General features: G+C 32.7%; 2 protein-coding genes across 9 annotated transcripts; one reads left to right on the top strand and one right to left on the bottom strand.

Annotated features, from left to right (window-relative positions):
• Nucleotides 1-9053: 9053 nt before the first annotated feature.
• Nucleotides 9054-14132, top strand: LOC132620415 (uncharacterized). 8 transcript variants are annotated; one of them, XM_060335081.1, is made up of 11 exons: nucleotides 9056-9335; nucleotides 9553-9604; nucleotides 9704-9787; nucleotides 10591-10732; nucleotides 10816-11118; nucleotides 11191-11338; nucleotides 11726-12694; nucleotides 12792-13036; nucleotides 13126-13199; nucleotides 13391-13499; nucleotides 13734-14132. In XM_060335081.1, exons 3-11 carry the CDS (start codon nucleotides 9732-9734, stop codon nucleotides 13785-13787), a joined length of 2100 nt encoding a protein of 699 aa, XP_060191064.1. In that variant the 5' UTR covers nucleotides 9056-9335; nucleotides 9553-9604; nucleotides 9704-9731; the 3' UTR covers nucleotides 13788-14132. The 8 variants fall into 8 exon arrangements, with proteins under 8 accessions (XP_060191065.1, XP_060191064.1, XP_060191066.1 ...); XM_060335083.1 differs by adding an exon at nucleotides 10295-10395 and having other exon boundaries at nucleotides 9056-9604; XM_060335084.1 differs by adding an exon at nucleotides 10295-10402 and having other exon boundaries at nucleotides 9056-9604.
• A 1363-nt stretch (nucleotides 14133-15495) lies between these two features.
• LOC132616634 (small ubiquitin-related modifier 1) lies at nucleotides 15496-18690 on the bottom strand. The gene is made up of 3 exons (XM_060331184.1): nucleotides 18532-18690; nucleotides 15929-16078; nucleotides 15496-15772 (listed from the first exon to the last, which is right to left on the bottom strand). Exons 1-3 carry the CDS (start codon nucleotides 18607-18609, stop codon nucleotides 15707-15709), a joined length of 294 nt encoding a protein of 97 aa, XP_060187167.1. The 5' UTR covers nucleotides 18610-18690; the 3' UTR covers nucleotides 15496-15706.
• Between the last annotated feature and the right edge of the window lie 8560 nt (nucleotides 18691-27250).

Here is a 27250-nt window from a genome sequence, read left to right as displayed (position 1 = left end):
TACCTGCTTGGAGGAGATCGAATACATGTTTAGACCTTTTATTTAAAATACGGAAAAAGGTCAAAAATATCTTTAATATTTGTGATTTGTTTTATATTTATCTTTTGTTAACCTATCGATAAAAGGTCTAAGCATGCACTTATGTGACTTTCACCATTAATGTGAGGAGTATATTTAAATCTTTTTAATTATTCAAGGGTATATTTAAGATAAAGATAGTGTTGAGGATATCTATGACCCGAGAAGTTAATAAAGGGAAAATATAAAACAAATCACTAACGTTACAGTCATTTTTTACTATTTTTCGTTTAAACTATATTTAAAATTATACAATATTGGATATTTAATCATTTTAGAATAAATTTTAGATTTATAAGTTTGAAGTTGAATAGTTGGGTCTAAACTTACATACAAAAATATGAGTCTGAATTTGGGTTTGCAAAAACTTGACTTCGGACTTGTATATCGAAAAGATATTTAGATATGAAGTTAGCCTTAAAGCGTTAAACTCCAAAATCTAAAATTAGCATAACGTCAACATTTCAAATCTCCCCGATTGAAAGTAATAGCATGCCTTGACAGTGAAGAAAGGACACCCCTTTAACCTTTTTAATCCTTTGAAATAATCAATAACTTATACGTTATGCAGCATGAAGTAAGATTTCACAACATTAACATCACTTGACAAAGATAACACCTGGGTGATTTCTCCTCTTTCTGTCATTGACATATCGGGGAAGGAGGACTGAGGTAAGAAAACAAAAATTAGAAATATATATCGTGAATTGAATCTTGCATCTCTGAATAATCTATCAAGGTATTATTAGTAAAATATACTTGTATTTGTATTTAAAGTCAGACGTCAAAAACTTTATACAAGAAGTATGGGTAGTGATTTTTCATCATTAACCGAAGAAGAAAAAGTGGAGGAGGAGGTAGAAGAGAGCGCAAATATAAAGTTTGATAGCATTTGTTACAAGTTAAATACTTTGAGAATTAGATATAACTTACATAACATATGTGAAATCGACTAGCTGGTGCAATTCCAACAATGATATTTGGCTTGAGAGTGTGATTTGCAATTTCTCTGGAAAAACTATGTAGAAATAATTTATTCTTTCTCGGTGTTTTGCTAGATTAAATCAGTATTTGTGGTTAGTGATAAAGATGAAATAATAATGTTGAATTAGTTATAACTTATAATTAACTGACAATAATTTATACAAAAAATATTCAAACTTACTCCTGACATGAAATTGCTCAATTTTAACCTTTAATAAACTTTTGGTGTATTCATATTCTTGCCGTTAGCAAATCGTCTTGTATCTGCCTTTATCACTAACAAGACTTCAACATAAAAATGAGTTGATTCTATATGTCTAATTTTTCAGAAAAAAATTATTAATTCTAAATTCTTGATTATAATTTAAAATTATTCCCCGTTTATAGCTCCGTTACCGATCAAGACAAAAATGAAATCTTTCTCCGATAAGGAGAGTAAAATACTAAAATTAGATCAAACTGGACTGAGGATAAATTGCTAAATTATACAAAGACAAGTTTAACTTTTCTTTTAATTTTATTATAAAAATATTCATGATTTATTTATGAGGTTGACGTAAATATTAATATATGTGGAAAAAACGACATACGCGTAGCGGCGCCTCTTATCCAAAAAAATATCCTTTTTGGTAATAATTGGATCCAAATTTTTCTGAACTTCCTGGAAATTGAAAATCTCACTGCTTTTTTCACTTTTAGGAGTAGCAGTAGTTTCTTTTTAGGTTCTCATGCGTTGTCTTTTTCTCTTTTCTTTATTTTATTTTATTTAAAAATTACAAAGCTGTTATTGTCATCTATGTTGTCCACTACTAGTTACCATGTGCCAAATAAAAGTTGAAATTTGATGCTATAGCTAGCCTATGCTTTTTACCTTTAATCATGCTCATTAATTATTATATTTAACTATAGGAGGTTCAGATTTTTTATTTAAAAGTTTAAGCTAAGTATGAGGTCCAGGAATGCAAGTACTTTTCTTGTAACTTTGGTGGTATTTGTGAAAATTTTCTATATATTAGGTGTCAATAGATGTAAGTTCAATTTTCACTATTTTTTCTTCTTCTTTTTTTTTCCTTCCTTGATTCGTTATGTAATTAAGAAATCTAAAAAGTATGAGGTCAAAGGTGGAAAAAAATCTTACTATCTCTCTATTGACCAATATATAAATTCAAGTTTAAGAAAATTGATAAAGATCACGGGTTGTCCTAGTTTTCTAAATTAGATTAGTGAATTTAGAAAAAATTCAAGTTTATATGTATAATTTTTAATTTTGCTTACTATATGATGATCTGCAACGAAGTTTGTCTTGTAATCATAGATATATTGCTAGATTCTTCAATGTGTTCCATATTGATGGAAGGAAAACATATAATCCATAAGAACACATAGTTCATCTAAGATCATTGAATTCACTAGTTGAGTAGTGTAATCACATGTTTATGAAACACGAACTACACCGAAAAAGCCACAGTCTATGATCGTACCTTAGTTACATAAGACATTTCAATATTCGTAGAAGATCGCTACCTTTCATTTTTGAATCTTCCGTAGAGCACCTTTTGGGAGGAAGCAGGGGTGTCAAGTGGGCCGGGCCGGGCCATTTAAATGTGGGCCACAAGGGGCCGGGTCGGGGCCGGGCCGTAAGTTAAGTGGGCCGGGCTGGGGGCCGGGCTTGGAGAGGGAAAGGGTGTCCGGCCCATCCCACCTCGGATAGGGGCTACACGTCGGGCTAACCGGGCCCGTTAGTGGGCCGGGCTAGGTTTTAGTTAGTGGGTCGGGCCAAGTTTTAGTTAGTGGGCCGGGCTAGGTTTTAGTTAGTGGGTCGGGCCAAGTTTTAGTTAGTGGGCCGGGCCGGGTTTTAGTTAGTGGGCCGAGCCGGGTTTTAGTTAGTGGGCCGAGCCGGATTTTAATTATTTTAAAAAAAAAATCTAATGCTAAAATTTATTAAGTTTAATACTTTAAAATCTAGTTGTTATCAACTTTATTTTAACCTTCAAGTTCCTTAAATTATACTTTGGCCCTATTTTCAAACTATAAATACCATTCATTCTTCTCCATATTATCTTACAATTCCCTACTCTCCTCTTTCTCTAAATTTCCTACTCATCTAAATGGGAACTAAATGGGAACAATGCACATGAGTTTTGATACTAAACCAAAGTTCTTAATTTAATTATCTCATCTGATCCTAAGTCCTAATGTCATGTGCAGATTGTCACGTCTCCATCATCGGTGGAGACATTTCAATATGCTAAAAAATATTTAATTATTATTATATATAAAATATTTGAAACTAATAAGATTATATTAATATATTATTATATATATAACTAATAGTTTATATTATTATATAGTATACTGTATAACCTATTGAAATATTTTTGAACTTGTGTAAGCCAACAGCAAGATAGTAACTTAAAAGGGGTATTTGATTTATTTCACGCATCAGCAATTTCAGAGGTAAATTATTTTTCATTTAGTAGCAATTAAATATTAACGAATTCGATTCCTCTTCATTTTTATTGTCTCCATTTTTCTCAAGTTCTTACTTGAATAAGAGACACATTACATGAGTTAAAATTAATGGTTAAGTTTTAATTAACTAAAGTAAGATTCTAACTATGGTTTGAATAATTAATAAATATTTCATATATTTGCTTCCAAAATTTTAAGAATCCCACAATTATAGCTACAACTATTTTATTGGGATACAATGTTTTTAAAATACTTATTATTAGTAATAAATGTAATACTTTTTTTTTTAAAATTTGAAGTGGGCCGGGCCGGGCTGGTGGGCTGTCCACCTTGTCCGGCCCAGCCCCCTAATAAAACCTACCTAGCCCAGGCCCTTACACCTATTAGTGGGCTTGGGCCGGGCCGGTGGCGGGCCGGGTTCGGGCTGGCCCGGCCCACTTGACACCCTTAGGAGGAAGAAAAGAGTTTTCTTTTTCTCTTATAGAAGGAAAAGTTAAGGTTAAATTAGAAGAGGAGTCATATTTAAACAAGACACTTCTTATTTAAATGACACACGTATTACTAATAGTTGTGTCTCTTCTTATTTTTCTCTTTTAATTTTATTTACTTTATTTTCAAGGTTCGATCCACATGGGTGACTCTAAATATTTCCTTCATCTCCCACTCACACATAGTGAATCAACTCTCGTTCTCATTCTGTAACTTTCATACATAACGACTAGACCGTGTGACCACTGCATAATCTAATTCCTTCAAAATTCTTCTCATTCAAATAATGGAGAAGAAAAAATTTGTAAGAAATGTGAATCGCATGCCTTAGGAAGGTAGGGATCTAGTAGCTCAGTTGATTGGCTACCTGAACTTTCACCTTGGTGGTGAGGGTTCGAATCCCCACATTATAATCCCCTCCTCATTTCTCCTTCCCCTACCCCTTATATAATAAAAACATTTTTTTTTAAAAAAAAAGCATGCCTTGGGAAGAAAAAAATATTTACTCACGCTTAATATTTATATCAAATCTACATTTCTTCTATATGCATTTTTCATCAATTAACATCAAACACTACCAGGTGTAAGTTTCCCCTGAAAAGATAAATGAATGTGGTGGGGGGGAGGGGGGGGGGGGGCGGCACATGACGCAAGTTAATTGGGAGAACAAACCAAAACAAAAATATTTGAAGGAAAAAAAAAAAAAAAGGAAAAACCATTTAAGGAAGTCTGTTGAGAAGAATGAATTTTCTTGTATTACATATCCAGGAAAAAATGTTGCAAGTATGAAACTGTCAATTCTAAAACCTCAAAAATGTAGACATGTTCAAAATGCACATAAAAAGGCATAATTACCAGAATCAAACTTTATGCCAAAGTGACATTCATTCTTCCATGGAAGTTGAATAGTTTTGTACCTACCCCACTACATGGTCACACGATTATTTGCATCCTATATTATGATTGGAAGTTTCCTTCTTACCACCATAGCTACAACGTCCACCAAAGAATGTTTGAAGATTTCAAGTTATTTTACTTGAATTGGTATCCTTGTGATCTTTCCTTAATGCTAAATCCTAGCCGTCGTCGTGTATAGAATTAAATGATTTTTGCGTGAAATTTTGGTAAGGATCGTTTTCTCTTTTTATTATGAAATTTAAAGTCAGAATTAGATATCCGATAAAAAATCAAAAAAATAACTTTATATGAATACACTATGCGACGTGATTGATTTCAAAATAAAAGTACTACCCTCTTTGTTACTTTAGTAAAAAACAAAAAAAAAAAACTTAGTACCAAGTGTTCCCTCCATTTCAAAATAAATGAACTTTTGGAATGTGACACACCCCTTAAGAAAATTAATTGAAGACATTAATTAAAGGATAATTTATCAATATTACTTTTTTTTACTTCTTCCCAAATTTTTCTTAAAACAAGAGATATGTCAATGTTTAGATTTTTGAAGACCCATTAAAGAGAAGGATAATTTTGAAGAAAAAAAAAATTAATATTTTTGAAAGTAGAAAACTGACAGAAATTAATTTATATTGAAATAGAGGGAATATTTGTCATTCTAGAAAATCAAGTGAACTTTAATTAGATTTTATTTCTTAAGTTTCTCCTTTGCTACACCAAGAAGGCATATATAATTATTAGTTAGTTACTAATTTTATTTTTTATGGGCGTGCCAAAAATTAAATGACAGATAAAAAGGGTCAGAGGTAATATCAATTGGGACATGAACAACCAGTTATATATATATATATATTGTACAGTAAAAGTTAAATAGATTTTATCTATATTATATTTATTAATTAGTTCCTCCAATAAACGATATACTACGTTCAAGGAAGTGTTTTGAAAAGATTTTGCCGAAACTAAAGAAAATCTCGTGTTTGTTTGCAAACACACTGTAACAAAAATTTCATCTAGCAGTCTTGATTTTATCACACGCTAAGGTTCAATCATTAATTACACAAATCTCAACATTCAATTGCTATGCACTGACAAGTTAATGCTCAAAATAAGGTGACTAATAATGCTAATAATATTCTCTTAGGATCCTCGAATAATTAATGAACAAATTGGCCCCAAGGCTAATTAAGTAGGACACGTTTGGGCAAATTGCAAATTATTTTTGGGATCCTGATTAAAAGAAGCATGCATATTTTATCAAGATGATTATATATACAAGAGAAAATATTTCACTATAGAAAATGCTTTTTCATTTGGGTGTATTTTCATTTTTAGAGCCCTTTTACTTTCTGCTGCCCTATTAGAGTGTTTTAATAATGAATTGAATAAACCATTGGATATTGATTATTGTTTCTCCATTAATGCCGATTAGGTTAGCATTCACTACAGAATATATTATCATAGTGATTTTTCAAATCTTTTACACAACTACTTGACAAATTTGACAGGGTTGAGCTCATATCATTGAAGTCGATGCTTAACTGTTATTGGGATTTCTCCAACGGCATCCATTATTAATTGAATCAATTACTCTTTACCTATAAAAAGAATACATGCACCATGTGCAACATTACTCATCTAAGAATGATTTTAATGCACATATATCTAAGAATGATTTAATGCACAAATAAAGAGAGAAAGATGATGGGACAATTTCAACCCTTCGACGTCTTGAATATAACATTTTTCGATCTTTTGCTTGTTATGGTGCATATGGAGTATAATGTTAAGCAAAGTGAGAAACAAAAGTCCAAATGTAACTTTTGAACATGGCCTAAATTGTGGTGGATGGATAAAATTTTCCAAGGGATCCTAGTCGGAAACGTTTTTTATGCGACGCAAACTAATTAATCGGTTCAATGAGTCCTGGATATCAAATATATGAAATCATATATTGCGGAAGTATCTGAATATAAGAAATATATATAGATATTGACTATTTCACCACACCATGAAATTGTATGTGTGTAAATCTTCCTAGGTTATCCAAAGGAGACCTCTTTATTGTTTGGTGCAATTCGGGAAACAGATTTAAATTATGTGCATTTATAGTTTAAGAAGTTTTACACTACGGTACTAACTAAACACGTTATTTATCATTTACATTCAAAAAGAATGTTCACCTAGTCATTTGCACTTTTCTAAATAGGTAATTTGATAAAATGCCCCTAATTAAATAGGTATCGAAATTTGGTCACTTAACAATTAATAGGAGCAGATCTAAAAAAAGTAGGTTAATTCTTTCTTGATTTGATAAGTGAACACTCTTTTTGAAAGGAAAAAAAAAAAAAAACTAAGTAGACCATTTTTTTAACCGGAGGGAGTATAAAGGATTGCTAATCGATGCTATTAAATAGAGTACATAATTTGTATAAATATTTTTACATCATCAAATACAAAACTTGAACTCCAAAAGGAAAAACGTAACAGAAGCTTTGGGAATAGATTTATAGAAATGTATAGAATATGGATGGCACATTCCCTTCTTTCAAGCACTAGAATCATTCTGTGCTTTCCCTTATGCTCCCGTCTCCCTTATATCACAGCCTTATCTTTTTTCTGGAACATTGCTTCGATACTTCAAGTTTCCAACTCTGGTACTTCAAGTTTCCAACTCTTTTCCTTAATGTTGATAATATATATAATTTTTTTTTCTACACAATATATATTATGTAGGTTTTACAGGTTTTGTGTGATTAGCTTTTCGTTGACAAAATGTATTTTTATTATACCTGGGAAAAGTATTATAGATAATGTATTAAACTTGTATAAAGTGAATATCAATGTATAAAAAGATGTTTATACCCAAATATGGGCTAAATCGAATGTTTATACACAAAGTATGAGTTACGCGGCGTAAATATTTTTAAAAAATGGACACAGAATATAATTTTCCCTACGTATACGGTGAATAATAATATAGTAAAATTTGTTATGAAACAAATAGTACTGCCAGAATTATGAAATGATGAATAATATATTGTGATGTGTATGTTATTTAGGCTACGGCATTTTTCTGTTTCTAAATTCTGATCCACATATTATTATTCGTACAAGAATTCTTATCGCACATTTTATTACATATGAAATAATAGTATATTCTCATATAAGTTATGCTGAAATTAACTAGTATTATAATAACTTAAGAAAATAATAATTGTGATTTGATTTTTTTTGATAGATTTGTAATAAATTCTCGGCAATTATATATTCACTCGTCGTAAGAAATTTCTGACAAAATAATGACTTCATCACAAATATTTGTGACGAAAAGTCTGTCTCAATTAAAGACGAATTTTGTAAATTGGTCACAAAACTTTGACGTAAAAAGATTAAATCCATCACAAAACTAAATTTTATTTCTAAAATTAATAATAATTAAATAATTTATTATAATAATCTCCATAACATTTAATAAATTAATAAATAGTAAAAACTTATTAATTATTAAATCATTAAATCCAATTAAAAGATCATATATCTCTAAAAACAAAGGTGGTGAAAAGGTTTGTGTATACCATACCTTCCACGAACTCTAGGCGGGTTTGAATCAAATTTAATTTTTGATGTTGAGATTAATTAAATTCATGTGTATTGATATAAATACCAAATTAATAATTATTCACTCTGTTCACTTTTACTTGTCCACAATGGACTTTGCACGTCTCTTAACAAACAGTAAATGAAGTGCATATTTGATCATAATACCCATATTAATGAATAATGATGTATAAATTCAATAAACTTGGGAAATCATTTGAGGAATGAGTAGTTAATGTTAAGGACAAAAGAGAAAAAATAAAATTATCTTTCTTTTAATATGCTAAAGTAGACAAATAAAAGTAAAAATTTAATTTTAGTCTAATAGATAAGTAAAAATAGGCAAAATTGAGTCACAATTCCTATCCAAATCAAACTGGTTTGTGGAATCTAGAATCCCCTAGCCTTTGCTGACAAGGACGATGCTGGCGCGAGCATACATTTGTCCCTTTTCCCTGTATATATTATATTATACACAGCCCCCATTTTACCATTATACCCCTCAACAAATACAATTCATTCTTGCTATTTGTTTTCCCGAAAAGGCGTAATAACAAACTGAAAAAGATAACCTCCAATTTTAATTCACTGATTCACGTCTTCCCTTGTTCAAATTCATTCAATTTTCTTCAACAAACCAACGTGTCCAATTCCTAAACTTGCCACCATTTTGCCTTCTCTGCTAAGCAAATCCTCTTTTCAATTAACAATAATAATCTCCTTTCCTTTCTCTTAAATGCTTTCCCATTTCCCAATTATGTAATCCTATCTGTATCTATAGATTGGAGTAATTACATGTATGTATAAAGGGGGTTGCTTGCATTGAATCACTGACATACTGCTGTAATTTGTTTTGTTTTTTCAATGCTCTTTGTGGGGTGTTTAATGCCCCATTGATCGCCTTCTTGTCGCCGGCTTTTAATCTTGGCCGTTGACACGTGTCTTGTTATGAAGAAGCCGCGTGGTGAATTATTTTCTTCAAAGTTGACCCTTTTCACTTCTCTTTCTTCTCAGTTTAATCTCTCATGGAATTTCCTTGATCCCAATTTTTTTCTCCTTCATTCTGGTAATTCGAATTTTTGAATTCAATTGTTGTTTTTATAGGAATTGGAGCATGTGGGGTTGTTGTTTTAATTGTTGGTGTTTTTTGAATTTGATGGAGCAGTGATTGGTGAAGCAAATTTCAGGGGTTCATGGGGAGCATTGATTATGGCAAATGTCTCTTTCCCTTGACAAGTTTGCAAATCGGGTAACTAAATTCTTCTTCATTGCTTTTTTAATGTTCATTTGCAATTGTTTCTTTCTGCAAATGTAATTTTCAGTTTGGTGATTTTTTTTTTTTTTTTTGGCTTTCCTGTACTTGTCTTGTTCATTGCCTGCAGCCTTACTAATAAATCTGGGGAAAAAATTGGAACTTTGTTGCATATTTTTAAGTGGAGCTAAGCAGGAAACATTGTGAAAGAGTTTGAATTTTCATTGCTTAATGATTTCTAGTTTTTCTACCGTGAATAACTTCTTGTTCTCATCATTCTTTTTTTTTTTTTTTTTTGGGGGGGGGGGGGGGGGGGTTGGGATGGTTGTCAGTTTCTGATCGTGGCATAATATCTCTGCCATTCAATTTGTGAAAAACAAAACTTTGTGGTGAGTTAGTGGGAAGTTGGAAGAGTTAGTTAGCATCCAACTTGCTTTAAATAGGCAGGATATATGTTGTGAAAGATAAGAGTTTTTTTGGACTTTGACAAAGGGGTCTTGGCAGTTCAAACTGATTCATGCTTGGTGTTGATGAGGAGAACAAGATGGGGCCAACTGATAACATACATAGGATCCCAGCCAAAGCTACTGGGTTCGGATGAATCTGTAAGATGTATGCTAGGTCGTCGCTGGGCAAAGCAAAAAATCACCTTGCTGACTAATCTGCATGTAGCAGAATAAGTATCTAAGGAGATTTTGATTTAGCTGTTGAAATTCATTTAATAAGTTCTACATTTTATGTAAGTTGCTAAAAGGCCATTTATTCAACAGTTATTCAGATGCTGCTTTTATATTTTACAGGGACTTGCAATCCTATCTTTCACATCTTTACGTTTTCCTCGCCCCTGAGAGTAAGAGACTATATATCTTGGTGGACAACCGTCCATGGCTTAGAGATCTTGTCTCTAAACCTGCACACTTATGGCAATTGATGGTTACCAAGGTTGGTAGTGCATAATTTCCCTTTTTTTTTTTTTTTTTGGGTGTATGTTTATAACTAGGAATCTTTTGTTCTTTCAAATGCAGTCAAGGTTATCTCCATTTGCGAATACTAGAGGGCGGAAGCAGAGGAAGGAGAGTGGAGGTATATTGGATATAAAATCCGGTCAAGAATTAAGCACGAGCGAATCAGAATCTGAAAACGTCAGAAGATGGTTTCGCTTTATTGATGCTGCAACATTGTCCAGAAAGAGGGAATTATTACCTGTAAAGAAATTGAGAAACTCTTTGATCTTGAATAGCAAATTGCATAGGACATTGTATGGGTTCATTGTGTTTGAAGTTGCGTGGAATGATGTTCGTGGTATAAATTATTTCAATGAACTTCAGGTATAAGTCAGTTCCTTTGGTTGTTTGACCTTAAAAATGTATGCTGCTCACTTATTTTAAACTCTTGGGCAGACAGATACATCACTTGCCATAGAAACAAAATTCATGAAAAGATGGGAATTTGATAGTGTAGCACAAGCTGCTAGATGCATGTCATCATGGTTCTCTGGGACTGACACCGAGCATCTTCTGCTGAAAGAGTGTTTGGAATCTACTATAGGTATCCTTTATTCACATGATATTGATACTATGCATCTTAATTTGATTCGATAAAGAAATTTCTTTACTTTGGTTTATGCATGCAGAGATCCACTTATTTCTTTCTTTAAGTGTGCCTAGAAGAAATGGACCAATTTCCCTTGGTCTGGGTAACTAGACAGAGTTAGATTGGGAGTGGAAAACAACTATTATCTTGGGATAGTGAGTGCAAATACCATTGGCTTTTAAGAAGACTTTCATCAACCATCTTACTAGGATAAAAAATTCTCATTCAGTAATTCTGATTTTTCACTTTCAATTGAACTTGTTTTAAACCACTTTATTAAACAAATATTTGGTCCCCAAGCTTGCAAATTCTTACCTGTAAATTTGCGGGAACCTTTTACAGGAGAGGTATTTTATGATTCTCAAGACAATTTTCGAGAGACTTCTGATGTGGCTGACAGTGATGTTTCTGCTGCCAATTCAAGTGACGAGGATGAATCTCCTTGCAGTTCAATTAGAAGTTTCAGTACGTACCCTGCAACAGAAAATGGTGAAACTTCTCTGCATACACCAACTCCACTTGATGGACCTCATAAGAGAAGAAAACTTTTGAAGTCTATCAGTATGCGACTCAATGTTGATATACTCTCTGAGGAGCCCTTTTCTGAAACTATTGAATCACAACTACATGGTGATCCCTCTTACAGAAGTACGTCTGAAGTAGTTGATGAAGCCTCCCAGTACAAGGATGTTTTGCTTTTGTTTCGGTTTAATGATCGCGATTTCCCTTTCAAATTAAGAGACATCATTCTTTCGGACTTGCGGTTGCTTAGACTACTGGAAGCTGGGCTTCCTTCATGGGTCATATTTCTCCAGTCCTATCCAGTATTGTGCCATATTTATCGCCCATGGATGTGCCCTCTAGCAAGATTTTTATATGTCATAATCTCTGTAGTTACTGTTCTGATTGGATTTTATGATCTATACAAAAATGTACCTGTACTCAAAGCGACAGCATCTAGTTTGTTCGGGCCACTTTTTGATTGGATTGAAACATGGGAAATGGTATCAAGAATTCAATACTTGGGGACCATGCTATTTCTGCACAATTTTCAGAAGGCGTTCAAGTGGTTCCTCATGACAATGCGTACTATTCGGTCATTTTTCTCAGTTCTCACACAGCCAATGGCAGGTCCACTTGTTGAGTTTGTGGAATTCTTCCTTCCTTTCTCGAATATGTTGGCACAAATTCTAGAAGATTTCTTGTCAGTATTATGGTTTACGGTCGGGTCTTCTTACACTCTGGTGGGAAAAACTATTGAGATTTTATTACTACCTCTCTGGTATATCATATCGTTTGCTTGGAATCTCGGTAAGTATATGAGCAACCGCTGAATATGATCCCGATTCTGTTACTCTCTGTGTGAGTGTTTTTTTTTTCTCCTCATCAGATTTTTTCTCAATTGCAGTGACTTATTTATTTTACCCTATCTTCTGGATTCTGTGGGAAACAATGTATGCTCCAATCCGTCTGGTCTTTGGTTTGTCTAGCCTACTGGGCTTTTTATGTGCTTCTATTTATGAAGTCATTATGGATTCATGGCTGTTCGTGAGTAGCATAGTTCGAGTCACTTCTCAGGTGGAGGCCACAGTGTCATCCAGCGCCAGTGGGGTATCCATATGGCGTACTCTTTGGAATGACCTTTTCTCTCAGGTAGCTCACTTGTGGCCATTTTATGCTTAGTATGAGAATTATTAAGAGTTCTCGTGCTCATAGGTTTCTCTGAGTTTTGACTTTTACAGATTTTCAAAGCTCTTCGAAGTATTCTCTATGGTTTTGTTGCCTTCTTCACAGCCTGCAACAGACACCGGCTAAGGTATGGATGTCTATTTTACTTGTCTCTCTGAGACAATGTCAACTGCTATGGGTACTTTCAAATTAGATACTTTTTGAACTATTGCAACTCTGAAATACTAATAATTTTCCAACTGTTTATGTTAAATTTTTCCTGAGATGCACCTTCTTATTTTGGATTGGCTGATTGAAGCTGAAACATTACATTTGCAGTATCTATAATCATATGAGTGATTTTTTACAAATATTATCTCACCCTGCGAAAAGGTCACGGCCTGCAGAACGTGGCCGCAGTCCACAAACGTCTGGAACACAAATCACAGTAAGTTTAGATCGACTTATGAGTCTTGTTGATCATATTTGCTAGTCCATTTATCAAATGGTATAAAATCTCTGTTATCTTTTAGGAAGGGTTGTTGTTGTGGTTGCTGCAGAACATTCTTGGCCCAGTATTTGTGCTTTAGATTAAGTTTCTGAACTTTTCCGCCATAAATATATTAACTTTAATATCGTGTTGAACACCATTTTCATGCCAAATGATTATGAACTTGTGCAGTGGGTGGATACAGAAGAAGCGCACCATCAGCGAAAACTCAGAAAGATCGATTGATGAAAAAGACACCTCTGTGCCTCTAACATGTACAGCAAAAGTTAACTGCGTCACTGACCAGGAAGTTTCCATGGGCGGCATGTAGGATATGCTCTAGTTCTTCGAGGGAAAATAGCATCATATAGGAAATCAAATTGCTCGGTTATTTGGCTGTTGCCCCTGATGTTTTTGTAGCAATCTACTTTTTGATCGTCCCCTGAACGTTTTAGTCCCCCGCTGCCATCCAGAGATTGTAGCATACCAGAAAATCTCTTGTAGATAATGTATATGAGGATGCTTTTTGAAATACAAAGTACAGATGTTAGAAGCATTCAATTGACTGCTTCCTAGCATTTCACTTTTCTATGTTTCTGACGGTTACTTCTTCCATTTTGTTTTGTATAACAATTGATATTAATTATGCTCCTATGAAGTTTCTTTTTGTCAAATAAAATGGTGGACCCAAACCTTACATTTTTGAGTACATTAACTTGTGCGACAAAAGAAAAAGTCTCGATCAATTAGTATCAGTTGTGTAAAGCACAAAATAAAATTATACTTAAAGCGGGACGTGATAGTGAGAAAATAATTGTCAAATTGGATCCTCTCTAATGGTGAGGCTACAAATTTTATACGTCAATGAGTAAATCTCACTTTTCGAAAAGAAAAAATGAACCTTAAAAAAATGTAGTTTTAGTAGTTTGCGGCACATTAGACGGTCTAATGATTTAAAAAGGGATACTCCATGGATTTTAAAGCATAGATACTCAAACTGAATTAAGACTGTAACAAACTACTGAAGGTACTTGGAAGGAAATAAAAAAGTTTAGGATGTTCTTCTGAAAGAAGTTTATTGTTGAATATCCTTATCTCAATGTAGTTTTTATATATTCAAGATCTCAAACTCATTGTATCACTGACCAATTAGCGACCTAAAAAGGAAGGTGTAACACAACAAAGAGATTTAGAAGTGAAAGAAATGATGAAAGACGGAAGACCAGGAGAGGGCCCAAAATCCAGAGCTTAATCAAACAATTAGCATTCCTCTAACCAGAAGAAGTATTATCAGTCTCATAACCGAGGTTAAGCTCTGAATTATGTGATTTGCAGGTTAATGGAGAACCTTATTTTGGATAGGCAGGAGATGCGATAAATTCTGAAAGGAGAGATCATTACAAGTAGAAAGTCGAGATCATTACATTTCGTTGTAAAATGGGTTTATAAGTAACAGACAACTTGAATATTAAGCTCACTTGGTGCTAAATATGGGTTGTTCCTTTCCTCTTTCCAGACAGTGCAGAATTAAAGCTCCATACACCCTTTTCCCTGCCCTTTCTCTTATACGTTGGGAGCGCACCCACGCATCAATAGACCTTGAAAGTGCATGATGCAATGTGTATTCAAGAACGTTAAACATAAGCCATGATCAGTTCACTATATTCGCATGTGTAATTGAAGCAAATACAGCAGGTGATATAGAATTAGCTAATTATCCGTATTTAAGCATAGCCCTTCAAGCACCCCAAATAAAAACAAATAACTTTAGAAGACGATTTTATAAGGCCAGAGCATCTTGTTTCTCGTGGAGTCATCCACTGAGAGCAAGGCTGCTGCTGTGCCTAACTGATATCAGTGATGGAAATTCATGCTTTAATCAAAGCATGAGATGATCTTGCACGCAATCTCATCTGGATATGCTTCCTGGAAACAAGGTTATTGATGAGATGGCTTATAGATAGAACAAGCAACACTTTAATTTCACAGCGAGGTTATCTTCTTACAACAGTAAGTAATAGTAGTAGTTAAGTTCATACAAGCTGGTCCGTAAGCAAAAACCACATACTCATATATGCTTACATGTCCTAAAGTAGCAAAAGCTACATTCATTAAAGTCATACTACCTAGAAGCACAAACTATGTCCATAAACAAAAGAGACTCCTCAAACAGTTGAGCCTCCAGTTTGATGCAGCATTGCATCAATTTCATCACCGTCCTCCATCTCCAGCTAAAGCAAGGAAGAAAATATGTTAGGAAACAAGAATATTAATCACAAGAGTTTTGCTAAAGCACAAGGGTAAACGAACATAAGATTTTTCATGTCCTATTGTCTAATTTGTGTCTGCACATATGGTCTGACAGTGCGTGAGAGGGAGACAGATACCTCATCTGGAGTCTGCTCTCCACGAAGACGGCGACCATCAAACAAGAATGCAATTGAATTGAAGTCCACCGACTGCCGGTCACAATATGCATTCATGAGTTTCTTAAGCTGGGTGCTTCTTTTAATCCTAAAGAAGACTTCATTACCATCCTGCAACAAATAGAAAACTAAATCAGTAATACTCTCACCATTGTCCTATTCATTGTAGCAGGCAAGAGGGTACTTATCATTGACAGGCAGCCCATCACCGTAATGATGACAAGGGAAGACGGAATCAATCATCAAAGACACCAGATTTCTCGATCAAATTGTATCAGCAGCAAACAAAGAGAAATATGAAGGCAGAGGGTAAGTAGGTTTCCATTTGAAGATCATAACACGGAGGACAGCTAGCAGATAAAGTATACAACACAAAAGATCACTTCCCGTTCCGGATGTCCTTACCAGCAAAGCCATCACACAGAATTTTAATATGGTAACAACATAGATACGACTAAGGAAAGATATCTACCACTACTTGACACGCAATTTGCACAAGCAGCAGCAAAGCCTACCATTACTTGACAGGCAATTTACACAAGCAGCAGCAAAGCCTACCACTGATGACGAAGACATCAAAGTGTCATGATCCTAACATTATCTGTTAAGCTAGACCTCTACCTTTGTTTTAATACCCTATCAAACAGAGATGTGTTCAAATCTCAAAAATATAAAAATATATCAAATTCAATACGAAAAATTACAGAAGCAAAGTGACTACTTTACCATCTATAATCCCGCCCTACCTCCCCACCACAAGAAGAATGAGCGGTATCCCCATGAGAAAAGAAATTGTTCCGGAAACCGAATATTTTACATGTATTCAGCTTTTTATATCAGAGCAAACAATAGCTTACATGTATTCAAATTAGGTCCAGTAACTAGGGAGCAAACAACTACTTTTTGCCCACCCGATCAGACACAGTTCACAACAAACCTGCCTTAGTAAGTTTCGGGTATTAATCACTTTTGCAACCCCAAAATGGATGCAAAAGTTTTTAGGGGAAATAACAACCACTCTTTCTAAAACATAATCTGATAACCACAGATACCTTGATTCATAATGCAGAGGAACACCAACAGTTACACTATATATATATATATATATACATACTTTACAAAAAATAATGCTACATAAACCAAACTCTTTGCAAATGACACACTAAAAACATTTCATAAGCTTTCTTCATTTTCATCCAGACTAATCATAAGATCTACGAAGCACCAATAACAAGACCCCGAGACCAAAGTATCAGGTTACTGCTTAATCATCCAGTTTCACACAAATTTTCTACTTGATTCAGTGCTTACAGACTAATTTTCGCACCCGTGTCGGATTCTCCAAAAATACACTACATTTGGAGTGACTGACACACATCCCTCAATATTTTTGAAGAGTTCTCAAACAAATTAATAGCATGTTTGGCCAAGCTTCCAAAATCAGCTTATTTTCAAAAGTGTTTTTTCAAAATAGGAACTCAAATTAATCTAATACTTATCTAAGTTGAAGTAACTTAATGTTTCAACTAAAGTCAAAAATTTGTATTGACTACTTGTTATATCTACTTTTTTTTTTCCTTAAATTGATTCAACACTTACCAAAATCTTCACTCAATTCAATCTAATCCTAATCTAGATTGAAGTAATATAGTGTTTCAATTAAAGTCAATCATATCATTGACTACTTGTTACATTCACTTCTTTTTCTTAAATTAAATTAAAGTCAAAACATTTAATTGGAACATTGAATTACTTCAACTTAGATAAGTATTAGATTGAATTGAGTTCAATTTTGGCAAGTGTCTATTCAATTTAAGAGAAAAAAGTAGATGTAACAACTAGTCAACACAAATTTTAGATAGATCTAAGTAGATGATCAGTACATGTTGATCCTTCAATTACATAGATCTTAAAAACACTTTTTAAAAGTTTGATGATATTCAAATTGAGTAGCTAAACACAAATTGCTGATTTATTTTAGGTGTTTCTAAACCAAAATACTAGCTTTTAAGCACTTATAAAATGTTTGGAGTAAAATTTAAAAAAAAAAAAAAAATCTTTCAGTACTTATTTTTAAGCCAAAAACCATAAGTTAGGAACTTATGGCTCTTGGCTTATAAGTCATCAGCCAAAAGCTCATCCAAACAGGCTCTTATTTTCTCCTAAAATTTTGGCCAAACACTCCATGTTTTTTTTCAAATAACCACTTTTTGAAGGGAAAAAAAATACACATTTGGCCATAAACACAAACACAACAACTGAAACATATGATCAAAAGCATGATAACTGAAGCTATATAGAAAGTCGAACAAATCAAGCAGGCATATAGACAACACCACGATCCGACAAAACTATTTTCGAAAAAAACACTAAGGACCTGTTTGGCTACGACAATTTGAATTTTTGACTTTTTTTCACTTTACTTGACAATCCGCGTTTGGCCCATGATATAAAACAAAACCCTATGATTTCTTTAGCGAAACGCCTACTAAATTTAACACATGATATAAAACAAAACCCTATGATTTTGATAGAGAATGTGGAAATGGAAGAAAGGGGCAAACCTGTCCTTTCACTTTAAGGTTGATGTGAACCTGATCGCCACCAGCTGGCTTCTTATCTTCCTCTGCTGCTTGCGACATTTTTTTTTTCACTTGTATTCTTTGGCTTGTATTAATCAAAGGAAGATAGAAATTTTCGGAGTATCAATTTTATTGGTTATTCACTTATTTATAGATGAGACTATTTTTCCTAGTTCCTGATGTACCCTTGCCGTGAAAATAACGCATCTTTTTCTTTTTGAATTTTCACATTTTGTCCTTTCCATTTCCTTTTTTGTCCTCTGTTTAATTGTTATTAGGACCCCTTTGCCCATACGTATTTTTAAAACTTCGAAAAAAACATTTAAAATAAATATGTACTCATTTTGTCTCAAATTAGTTAATTTAATTTTAGAATTTAAATGACTTGACTTTCGGAAAGTAAAAAATATCACATAAATTAAAACGGATGAAGTATTTATTAAATTTATCAGTTATTCTACATCAAAAGTGAAATTTGTAATTTGAAAAAGTTTTTTTTTTTAATTTTGTATTCATAAAATTTCAATTGTGTTTCATGTTCAAATATAACTTTAACTTCAAAATAACCTTTTTAACTTAATTTTAAATAATTTTTTCATGTATCAATTAATTTATGTCCAAATGACAACTTAAATTTTTTGTCCAAATTATGTGGTTGTTATCGTACAAGAATAGGCGCTTAGTGGCTAGAGTTTTGATGAGACATTGTCCATTATTACCGGTGTGATCACATTTTTTATTGTTAACACTCCAAATTCTTTTGTACATTTCCTCTTCCTACTTTTCCCCTTTCCCTCTCGCTCAACCTTTAGTATCCTTCTAAATTGAATAATTAAACTCGCTTCCCGAGCTACAAAATTGATAAGTCTATTAGAATTTAGAATGCTAGATAAAAGAATTTAGAAAGTTATCTCCTACAAAATTATAAGAGAAGCAAAGTTCATTCTTTAATAGTACGCTCGGTTCACAACGTTCTACGATTCCATGTATAACTCCACTTGAATATTTCGAGCTCATAAATTTTTAGTTGATCCTTTTTAAAATTTTGCGTATGGTGAGTTGTTTAGATACATAGAGGTTATTTTAATTGGTCGAGCTGACTCAAGTCAAATTTTCAGTGTCAAAAAGTGAGTTCTTCAATTAAGATTATTTTATTAGAAGATAATGTTTAAATTAATTAATCTTATTAAAAGAAAAATAAGAAATATTTTTACTCTACAATTAACTCAAGTTGATCATTGAGAAATTCAATGTAGAACTCATGAAAGAGTCCGCCAGCCAAAAAACGCGATCAGGATTAGCTGAGTTTGTAAACGTTGACACTCAACCTCTAGGTCTTGGTTTCAGACACTTGTAAGGATAATTTTCACTACGTATAGTTAACTTTACTTCCTTTTTTTTTTTTAAGTGAATCCAAAGGTGCCTAGGCTATTTTTTATTAATAAAGTATAGTTAACTTTACTTCCACGTTTCAAGTCGTACCAATAATTAAATTTATCTTTCGTACAACTATTACTACGGCGTACCTTTTTATGTTGGGGCTGGGACTTCGAAATTATTCATGTCCCCAAGGTTGAAATTGTATGTTACATAGGTATATATAAACCCGTCAACCGGTTCGGTTAAATCGGTTAAAACCTGTAATCGAACTGGTAAAATTAAAATCGGAACCAAAATCGATAGAGCCGGTTCCGGGTAACCGTTTAATTATTATCAGTCCGATTTCGATTTTTTTGAAACCGGAACCGATTAAACCGGCGAAATAAAAAAAAAATTATAGTCGTTGGCCTTGGACCTTTGTCCGTTAATGGACCGTTGGCAACGGTCCATTTGCAAAAATGGCCGTTGCCAAACGGTCATAAAATTAATTTTTTGCCCCCCAACCCCCCAAACTTTTTTTTTAACACTTTAACCCATCCCCCACCCCTATATAAACCCTTCTTCATTTTCATTTTAATTCACACCAATTCACTTTTCTTCACTTTCTCTCAAATCTCAATCTCTCAATTATAGTTACTTTGCAATAATTAGCCACAAAGTCTTATTATAGTTTCAACTTTCAATTATTAATTTTGCAATTATAATATTGTTGGTGGAGTTAGTGATTTTGCAACAATCCGAAGTAGCTTTGGTGGATTTACAATTCTAGCCGCCTTCACTTTGTTGGAAATTAATCCGGCAATTTGGTACCTTCGTTCCAACTCTATCTTTATTTTTCGCAATTTAATTCTAGCAATTTAATTTGTTGTAATTTATTTTCTTGTGATTTATTTGACTGTGATTTAAATTAATTCTATTTAATAATGTCAAAGAGATTAAGACGTGGTGCCGGTAGTAGTAGTCGTATTGTTAGGGGTGAGCTTAATGAGGAAACATTTGTGGAAGAAACACCTAATTTAGTTATTGATGTTGGTGGAAATAATTCACTTTTAGGTCATGAGGCAATGCAACAACATTTTTTTTTATTAAGCACCGGGTGTCCGGGTCTCTTTGAGCCCCGAGTAATCCCGGGAGTGCACAGGCCCTCGGCAAGGAGTTTCCCGCAAGTGCACCACGGGTAATTCAGGGTTTTACCCCAGTCTCATGGCCCTCAGAAATTGTTTGCACCCAGTGGATTTCGAACTTGAGACCTTGAAAGGGAGCAAACCTCAAGGCTCAAGCCAATTAATGAAGATGATGATGACGATGAAACACAACACCCGAAAATCCCATAGGATATACATGTCCTGCACAATCACATACACAAGACAAACCGCCTAGAACTCGTAAGCCAACAGCTAAAGTTTGGAAATTTATGACTAAGAATAGGGAAAACCAATCAGCTACATGTACCCTATGTGGACAAGTATTTAGTTTTAAGCAAGGAACTGGTAAGGATGGTGGAACGGGTACACTAAATGGTCATATGAGAACCAAACATATGGATGTTTGAGGAGAGCAAACGGGTTCAAATGTGGGGGTATTCAAATGACGATAGACCCACGAACTGGTAGAAATTTTAAGTATGACAAGAAAAAAGAGTGTGTAGAAATAGCTAAAATGGTAGCTTATGATTGTTTACCATTTTCCTTTCCCTCGGGTTTGGGGTTTGTTACTTACATTCAACGTTGTTATAATCCGTTATTTGAGGGTATTCCTAGAAGTACTTGTAGAGCCGATGTTATAGATTTGTTTAAAAAATATAAATTTTATTTGCGCCATGTATTTAATTCTTTAAATTGTAATGTTTGTCTTACCGCTGATTTGGGTCTTAGTCTTAACAAGTTAGATTTTTTTGCTATTACATGTCATTGGGTTGATGACAACTGGGTTATGCAAAAAAGAATTATAGCTTTTTTATATGATGAAGGAAAAGGTCGTCACGATGGAAAATTTTTAGCGGATTCAATGTCTACTATTATGAGATTTTTTAACATTTATAGAAAAACACTTTGTATTGCTTTAGATAATGCTTCTAATAATACAAAGGCGATAGGTCTTATAAAAAAGAACTAAACCCCCGCTAAGAAATATTTTTCATGTAAGATGTAGTTGTCACATTTTAAACTTAATTGTTAAAGATGGTCTTGTGCATTTTGAAGATTCTGTTCAAAAAGTTAGAGATGCGGTTGCGTTTCTTTTTTGTAATGCTAATAGGGGAAGAATTAGAGATTTTAAGAATGCTTGTGTGAAAAATAACCTTAGACCTAAGAAAATTCAAGTAGAAATTGAGACTAGGTGGAACTACACTTACATTATGCTACAACAAGCATATGAGTATAGGATTCTCATACAACAAGTTCACAACAAATATAATACTGATAGTGATGATTGGTTAAATTATTCGCATTGGGAAAATGATAAAGAATGTGTTGACCTCTTAGAAATTTTTTATAATGCAACTCTTGCTTTTTCTAGACAATTCTATCCCACGGTAACCGGAATTTTAGCTTACTTAGCCGAAATAGCTAGAGTTTTACAAGAGTATAAATATAAACTCGGTTATCAAGTGGCTATTTTTGAAATGATAATCAAATTTAAGAAGTATTTTTTTCCCATCCCAACTTTATTTATATTGGGTTCTCTTTTAAATCCTTGTTTAAAAGTGTCTTATACTAAAAATTTGATTAGTCAAATTTATACATTTTTAGAAATTGAAGAGGGAGTTCAACCATCTTTAACTGAAGCCGAACTCGCTATTGATGATGAGTTTAGAAAAGTTTTTACTCATTATTCTAGTTTGGAAGAACGTGCTACACCCGTTGCTCCACGCCCTACTACTTCTCAGAGTAGTAAAAAGGGCTTGTCGGGTTTAAAAGTTTTACATTCACAGCCAACTTCTTCTTGTACTGCAAACTTTGATGAATATAACTTTTATTTGATGCAGCCAAATGTGGATATCAAGGAACTGGATGACTTGGACGTCTTAGCATGGTGGAAGAAGTACAAGGCAAGTTATCCGGTACTTTCAAGAATGACTCGAGATATCCTTACGGTTCAAGTATCAACCGTGGCTTCGGAGAGCGCATTTAGCCAAGGAAGACAGCAAATTGGAGACCATAGACATTCATTATCCGGCTTTAGCTTGCAAGTACTAGTGTGCATTCGCGATTGGATTAGATCGAAGCGACGCAACCAAAACTTAGAAGCGAAGGAAGGCGAAGAGGAAGAAATTGAAGATTTGATAGCTAAGTGGACCGGACCAAATGGAAGACTTTGAAGATATTTCCATGACCGAATATGATGTAGGGGAAATTAACGAAATAGTTCAAAATTAGTGATTTTATTATTCTACTATTTCTATACAACTCATGTATTATTTGCAAGTTAAAAAAAACTAAAACTTGCAAATAAATGTTATCCAAGAATGAATAAAATATATGGCTCATTGAGCTTTCTTCTATTTACTTGTGTTCATATTTTTACTTTTATTAAGTTAGGAATATACCTAAAATATACTAAGAATATACTTAAATTAAAAACTAAAAAGTTATATATAACTAAAATATATTAAGAATATACTTATAATGTATAGTATACTATAAGTATAACTTAAACATATATATAAGTTATAATGTTATATATAACTTAAACACACACACACACACACACACACACACACACACACACACACACACACACACACATATATATATATATATATATATATATATATATATATATATATATATATTAAGTTATACATATATATAAGCTATATATAACTTAAACATATTTATATATATTAAGTTATATAACCTAAGTATATTGATACATATATTGATATATATATATAAGTATATTCTTACTATATTTTAGGTATATATATATATATATGTATACGTATATACGAATTTATAAAATTAGAAAAAAATTAAGCTATAAATAACATAAGTTATAATATATAAGTTATAAGTATATATAGTGTATATATATATATATATATATATATATATATATATATATATATATATATATATATAAGTATATATAGTATATAACTTAAACATAAATCTATATATCTATATATAAGTTATATAACCTAAGTATATTGATATATATATAAGTATATTCTTACTATATTTTAGGTATATGTAGTATAACACTTCAAATGATGGTTAACCCAAATCTCCTCGTTCCATGATTGGGTTTTAACTATATAACGTAGCAGAATTTCAATTTTCAAGAATCAAAATCTGAAAATTACAAAAAATAAAAATCTGGAATTAAATTCTTGACTTAGGATGTGTTGGTACGAAGGAAATTTCTTTTCACAAAAAATAAGGAATTTTTAATTTAAATTTTGGTGTTTGATAAATAATCAAAAAATACTATTCCAAAGGAATTTCTATTATATATAAGCGTGGAGGAGGGGTGAACACTGCTCCTCCAGCTTGTACCGTGAGCTTCTCAAATTGTACAAGCAATGAAGGCTTGTACCATAAGCTATATAACTTGTACACTTTATCTAACTATTTTTATATCCCACGTAAACATATGTCCAGCTTGTATCATGAGCTCACAAACTGTACACGCAATGAATGCTTGTATCATAAGCTATATAACTTGTATACTTTATCCAACTATTTTTATATCCCATGTAGACGTATGTCATAGTACTTAATATTTATTTCCTTCTCATGTATAGACATATGCACTTTAAATTTAATTCTCTCACACATTTATTTCCTCCGTGCATTTTTACTTGTTTACTTTTGACATTTCGTGTTCTAGCTGAATATTTTTTCTCTTCTCATGTATAGACATATGCAGTTCAATTTTAATTCTCCTACACAAATTTATTTCCTCTGTGCACTTTAATTTCTTCACATTCTTTAAGAATTAATAAATCCCACGTGAATATATGCCATAGTATTGAATTTTTATTCTCTTCTCGTGTATAAACGTGTGCACTTCTATTTTAATTCTCCGACACATATTTATTTCCTCCGTGCAATTTTACTTGTTCACTTTTGACTTGTCACGTTTTTGCTAAATATTTATTTTCTTCCCGTGTATTTTTTTCTATTATATAAGTGCCAAAGGAGGACCAACATAGCATTAACAAATTGTACATAGAGCATTCCATGTTGTACCCATTTATTTCTATTATATTCTATTATATCTATATTTCTAATAATAATAATAATAATAATAATAATAATATAAATAAATAATAAATAAATATAAATAAAAAGAGGACTTGTCACACCCCATTTTAACCGGGTTTGATTTAAGAGTATGACGTATTGGTGATTCCTATTTATTTTTGTTTTAAGGAGTCGCCACCTAATTAATTTAACGATGAATTAGGACACCTAGAGATTAACTAAGGCAAAGTTAAAACTAAACCTCAATTAATAGTCTGCTTAACCAATATGATTCTAGGTAAGGGCTCTATATTATCCTAAAGGGAAGGGGTTAGGCATCCTTTAGAATCCGTTAACTACGGTTATCCGACCAAACTTAAGTTAATTAATTAGAGTTAAATAAGGTGCTTAAATTTTAAGAAAATGTCTTGTAAAGTTACTAAGGCTTTAAAATATAATAACACTGTTTAAAATAAAATTTAGAAATATGATAAGGCTTTAAATAAAATGCTATTTTTAGAACAAGATTCGTAAGATAATTTGCACAAAAAGAGATTTTGAATGTTATTTACAGTAAACTATAAATATTGCTAAGCTTTAACTAATAATGTTATTTTTTTAAAAATGAGACTTGCAAAATATAATGATTCGCATATAAATAGAAGTTTTTAAGAGAAGACCTAGCCAATTTAAACTTAGAATAAAATTACATTATATGAGTAGTAGTGTAGAAAATCTAAAACTTATTTTATAAATAGAATGCAAAAGAAGATGAATTTTCTTTATCTTTTTATTTAATTATGCTTGGCTAAAAAATATGTATAATTGGATGAATCTTGAAAATAATGTTTATGAAACATACTTGAGTTTATATTTGCGTATTAGTGTCATTTTAAAAGGTATGTGATAGTAAGAATAACACATGATTCCTTTTACTTAAAATATATAGTCATGCCATTTTACAAATAAATTATTCCAAATGAAATAAATGTTAGACCTTATAAATAGTTTTAACATGAAAAGAAGAGGATAAAACTTATGGAATTGATTGTTAGTTTTTCCTAAACTAACTACCCGTTGCTAAAACTAAACCTATTAATTCATTAGGGTTTATCTAAACTGAGAAAACAAAACAATAAAAAAAAAAGAGTTAGTTGCGTAATACAAATTAAATGCACAAAATGGATAGAGGAGTAGATAATAATTTAAATGGGCTAAGCCCATTTTTTAAAAGAGCTGCTGCATTCGGGGCTGTGGTTGGGCTTCAGCCCAATAATAATTTATATGCTGCTGCGGACTGTTGCTGCTGTCACGGACCTTGGCCCAGAATTTTTGCACAGCTGATGGGGCTGACTCGGAGAAAGTGTTTCGTTGGGCTTTAGCCCAACATTGAATGCGGAAGGAGACGAGTCCGAGGGACTCGTATGCAATGGTCATGCAAAGAAAAATGAAAGAAAGAGAAGGATTAATATCTATTCAATGAATGAAATTAAACATGTAAAAAAAATAGATTCGAGACAGATCCCAAGATTATGCATGCTGTGTATATTTGAGAGAAAAATGAAATAGAGATGGAAAGAAAAAGGGAAGGCCTTAAACCAATTCAAACACCAAAAATCAGACAGATCATTTAGAACCAACTCAGCCTGACATATTCGATTACATGGGAAGGAGTTTTTAATGATGCTTGTAAAAAAAAAAACGTAAAGAAGAGGGTCAACCTCTCAACAAAAGATAAAGAAGGGACGAGACCACATGCAGTTTTAGAAATGTGCAAACCAAAAAAAACATACCAAAGCATAACACAAACACAGTTTCATGAGTAATCAGTGGGAATACCCAGATATCTTAGCATCTTTCAAACTGGTAGTCAAATGATCATGCATATCCGACATTCCACATTCTAATGTATTAACTAGATGTAGCAACTTCACCATTCATATAGGTTTAGACTTGGCACAACTATTCAAATATCAAATTATCACTTCAGGAACTTCCCTAACCCTCTTTGTCCATTTTATCTCTTATGAAAAAAAGTCAAATCTTAGATGAAGTGTTTAACTTAAACTAACAGTCTAAGATATGTAAATACCAATTAAGCTTTTAATGGTCCTGTCATGACAGCTCCCAGA

This window comes from Lycium barbarum, chromosome 11 (assembly GCF_019175385.1).
Source record: "Lycium barbarum isolate Lr01 chromosome 11, ASM1917538v2, whole genome shotgun sequence".
Taxonomy (NCBI): Eukaryota; Viridiplantae; Streptophyta; class Magnoliopsida; order Solanales; family Solanaceae; genus Lycium; species Lycium barbarum.
Note: the sequence above shows the minus strand (reverse complement) of the source record. Positions and strands in the feature narration are given on the sequence as shown.

What these genes read in the sequence shown, in the direction of transcription:
- LOC132620415 (XM_060335081.1), top strand. Translation starts at nt 9,732, where the DNA reads ATGGGGAGCATTGATTATGGCAAATGTCTCTTTCCCTTGACAAGTTTG. An exon ending in GTGTTTGGAATCTACTATAG is followed by an intron (nt 11,339 to 11,725) that starts GTATCCTTTATT and finishes AACCTTTTACAG; the next exon opens with GAGAGGTATTTTATGATTCT. An exon ending in CGTCTGGAACACAAATCACA is followed by an intron (nt 13,500 to 13,733) that starts GTAAGTTTAGAT and finishes GAACTTGTGCAG; the next exon opens with TGGGTGGATACAGAAGAAGC.
- LOC132616634 (XM_060331184.1), bottom strand. Translation starts at nt 18,609, where the DNA reads ATGTCGCAAGCAGCAGAGGAAGATAAGAAGCCAGCTGGTGGCGATCAG. An exon ending in ACCTTAAAGTGAAAGGACAG is followed by an intron (nt 16,079 to 18,531) that starts GTTTGCCCCTTT and finishes TATTTGTTGCAG; the next exon opens with GATGGTAATGAAGTCTTCTT. An exon ending in GAGAGCAGACTCCAGATGAG is followed by an intron (nt 15,773 to 15,928) that starts GTATCTGTCTCC and finishes TCCTTGCTTTAG; the next exon opens with CTGGAGATGGAGGACGGTGA.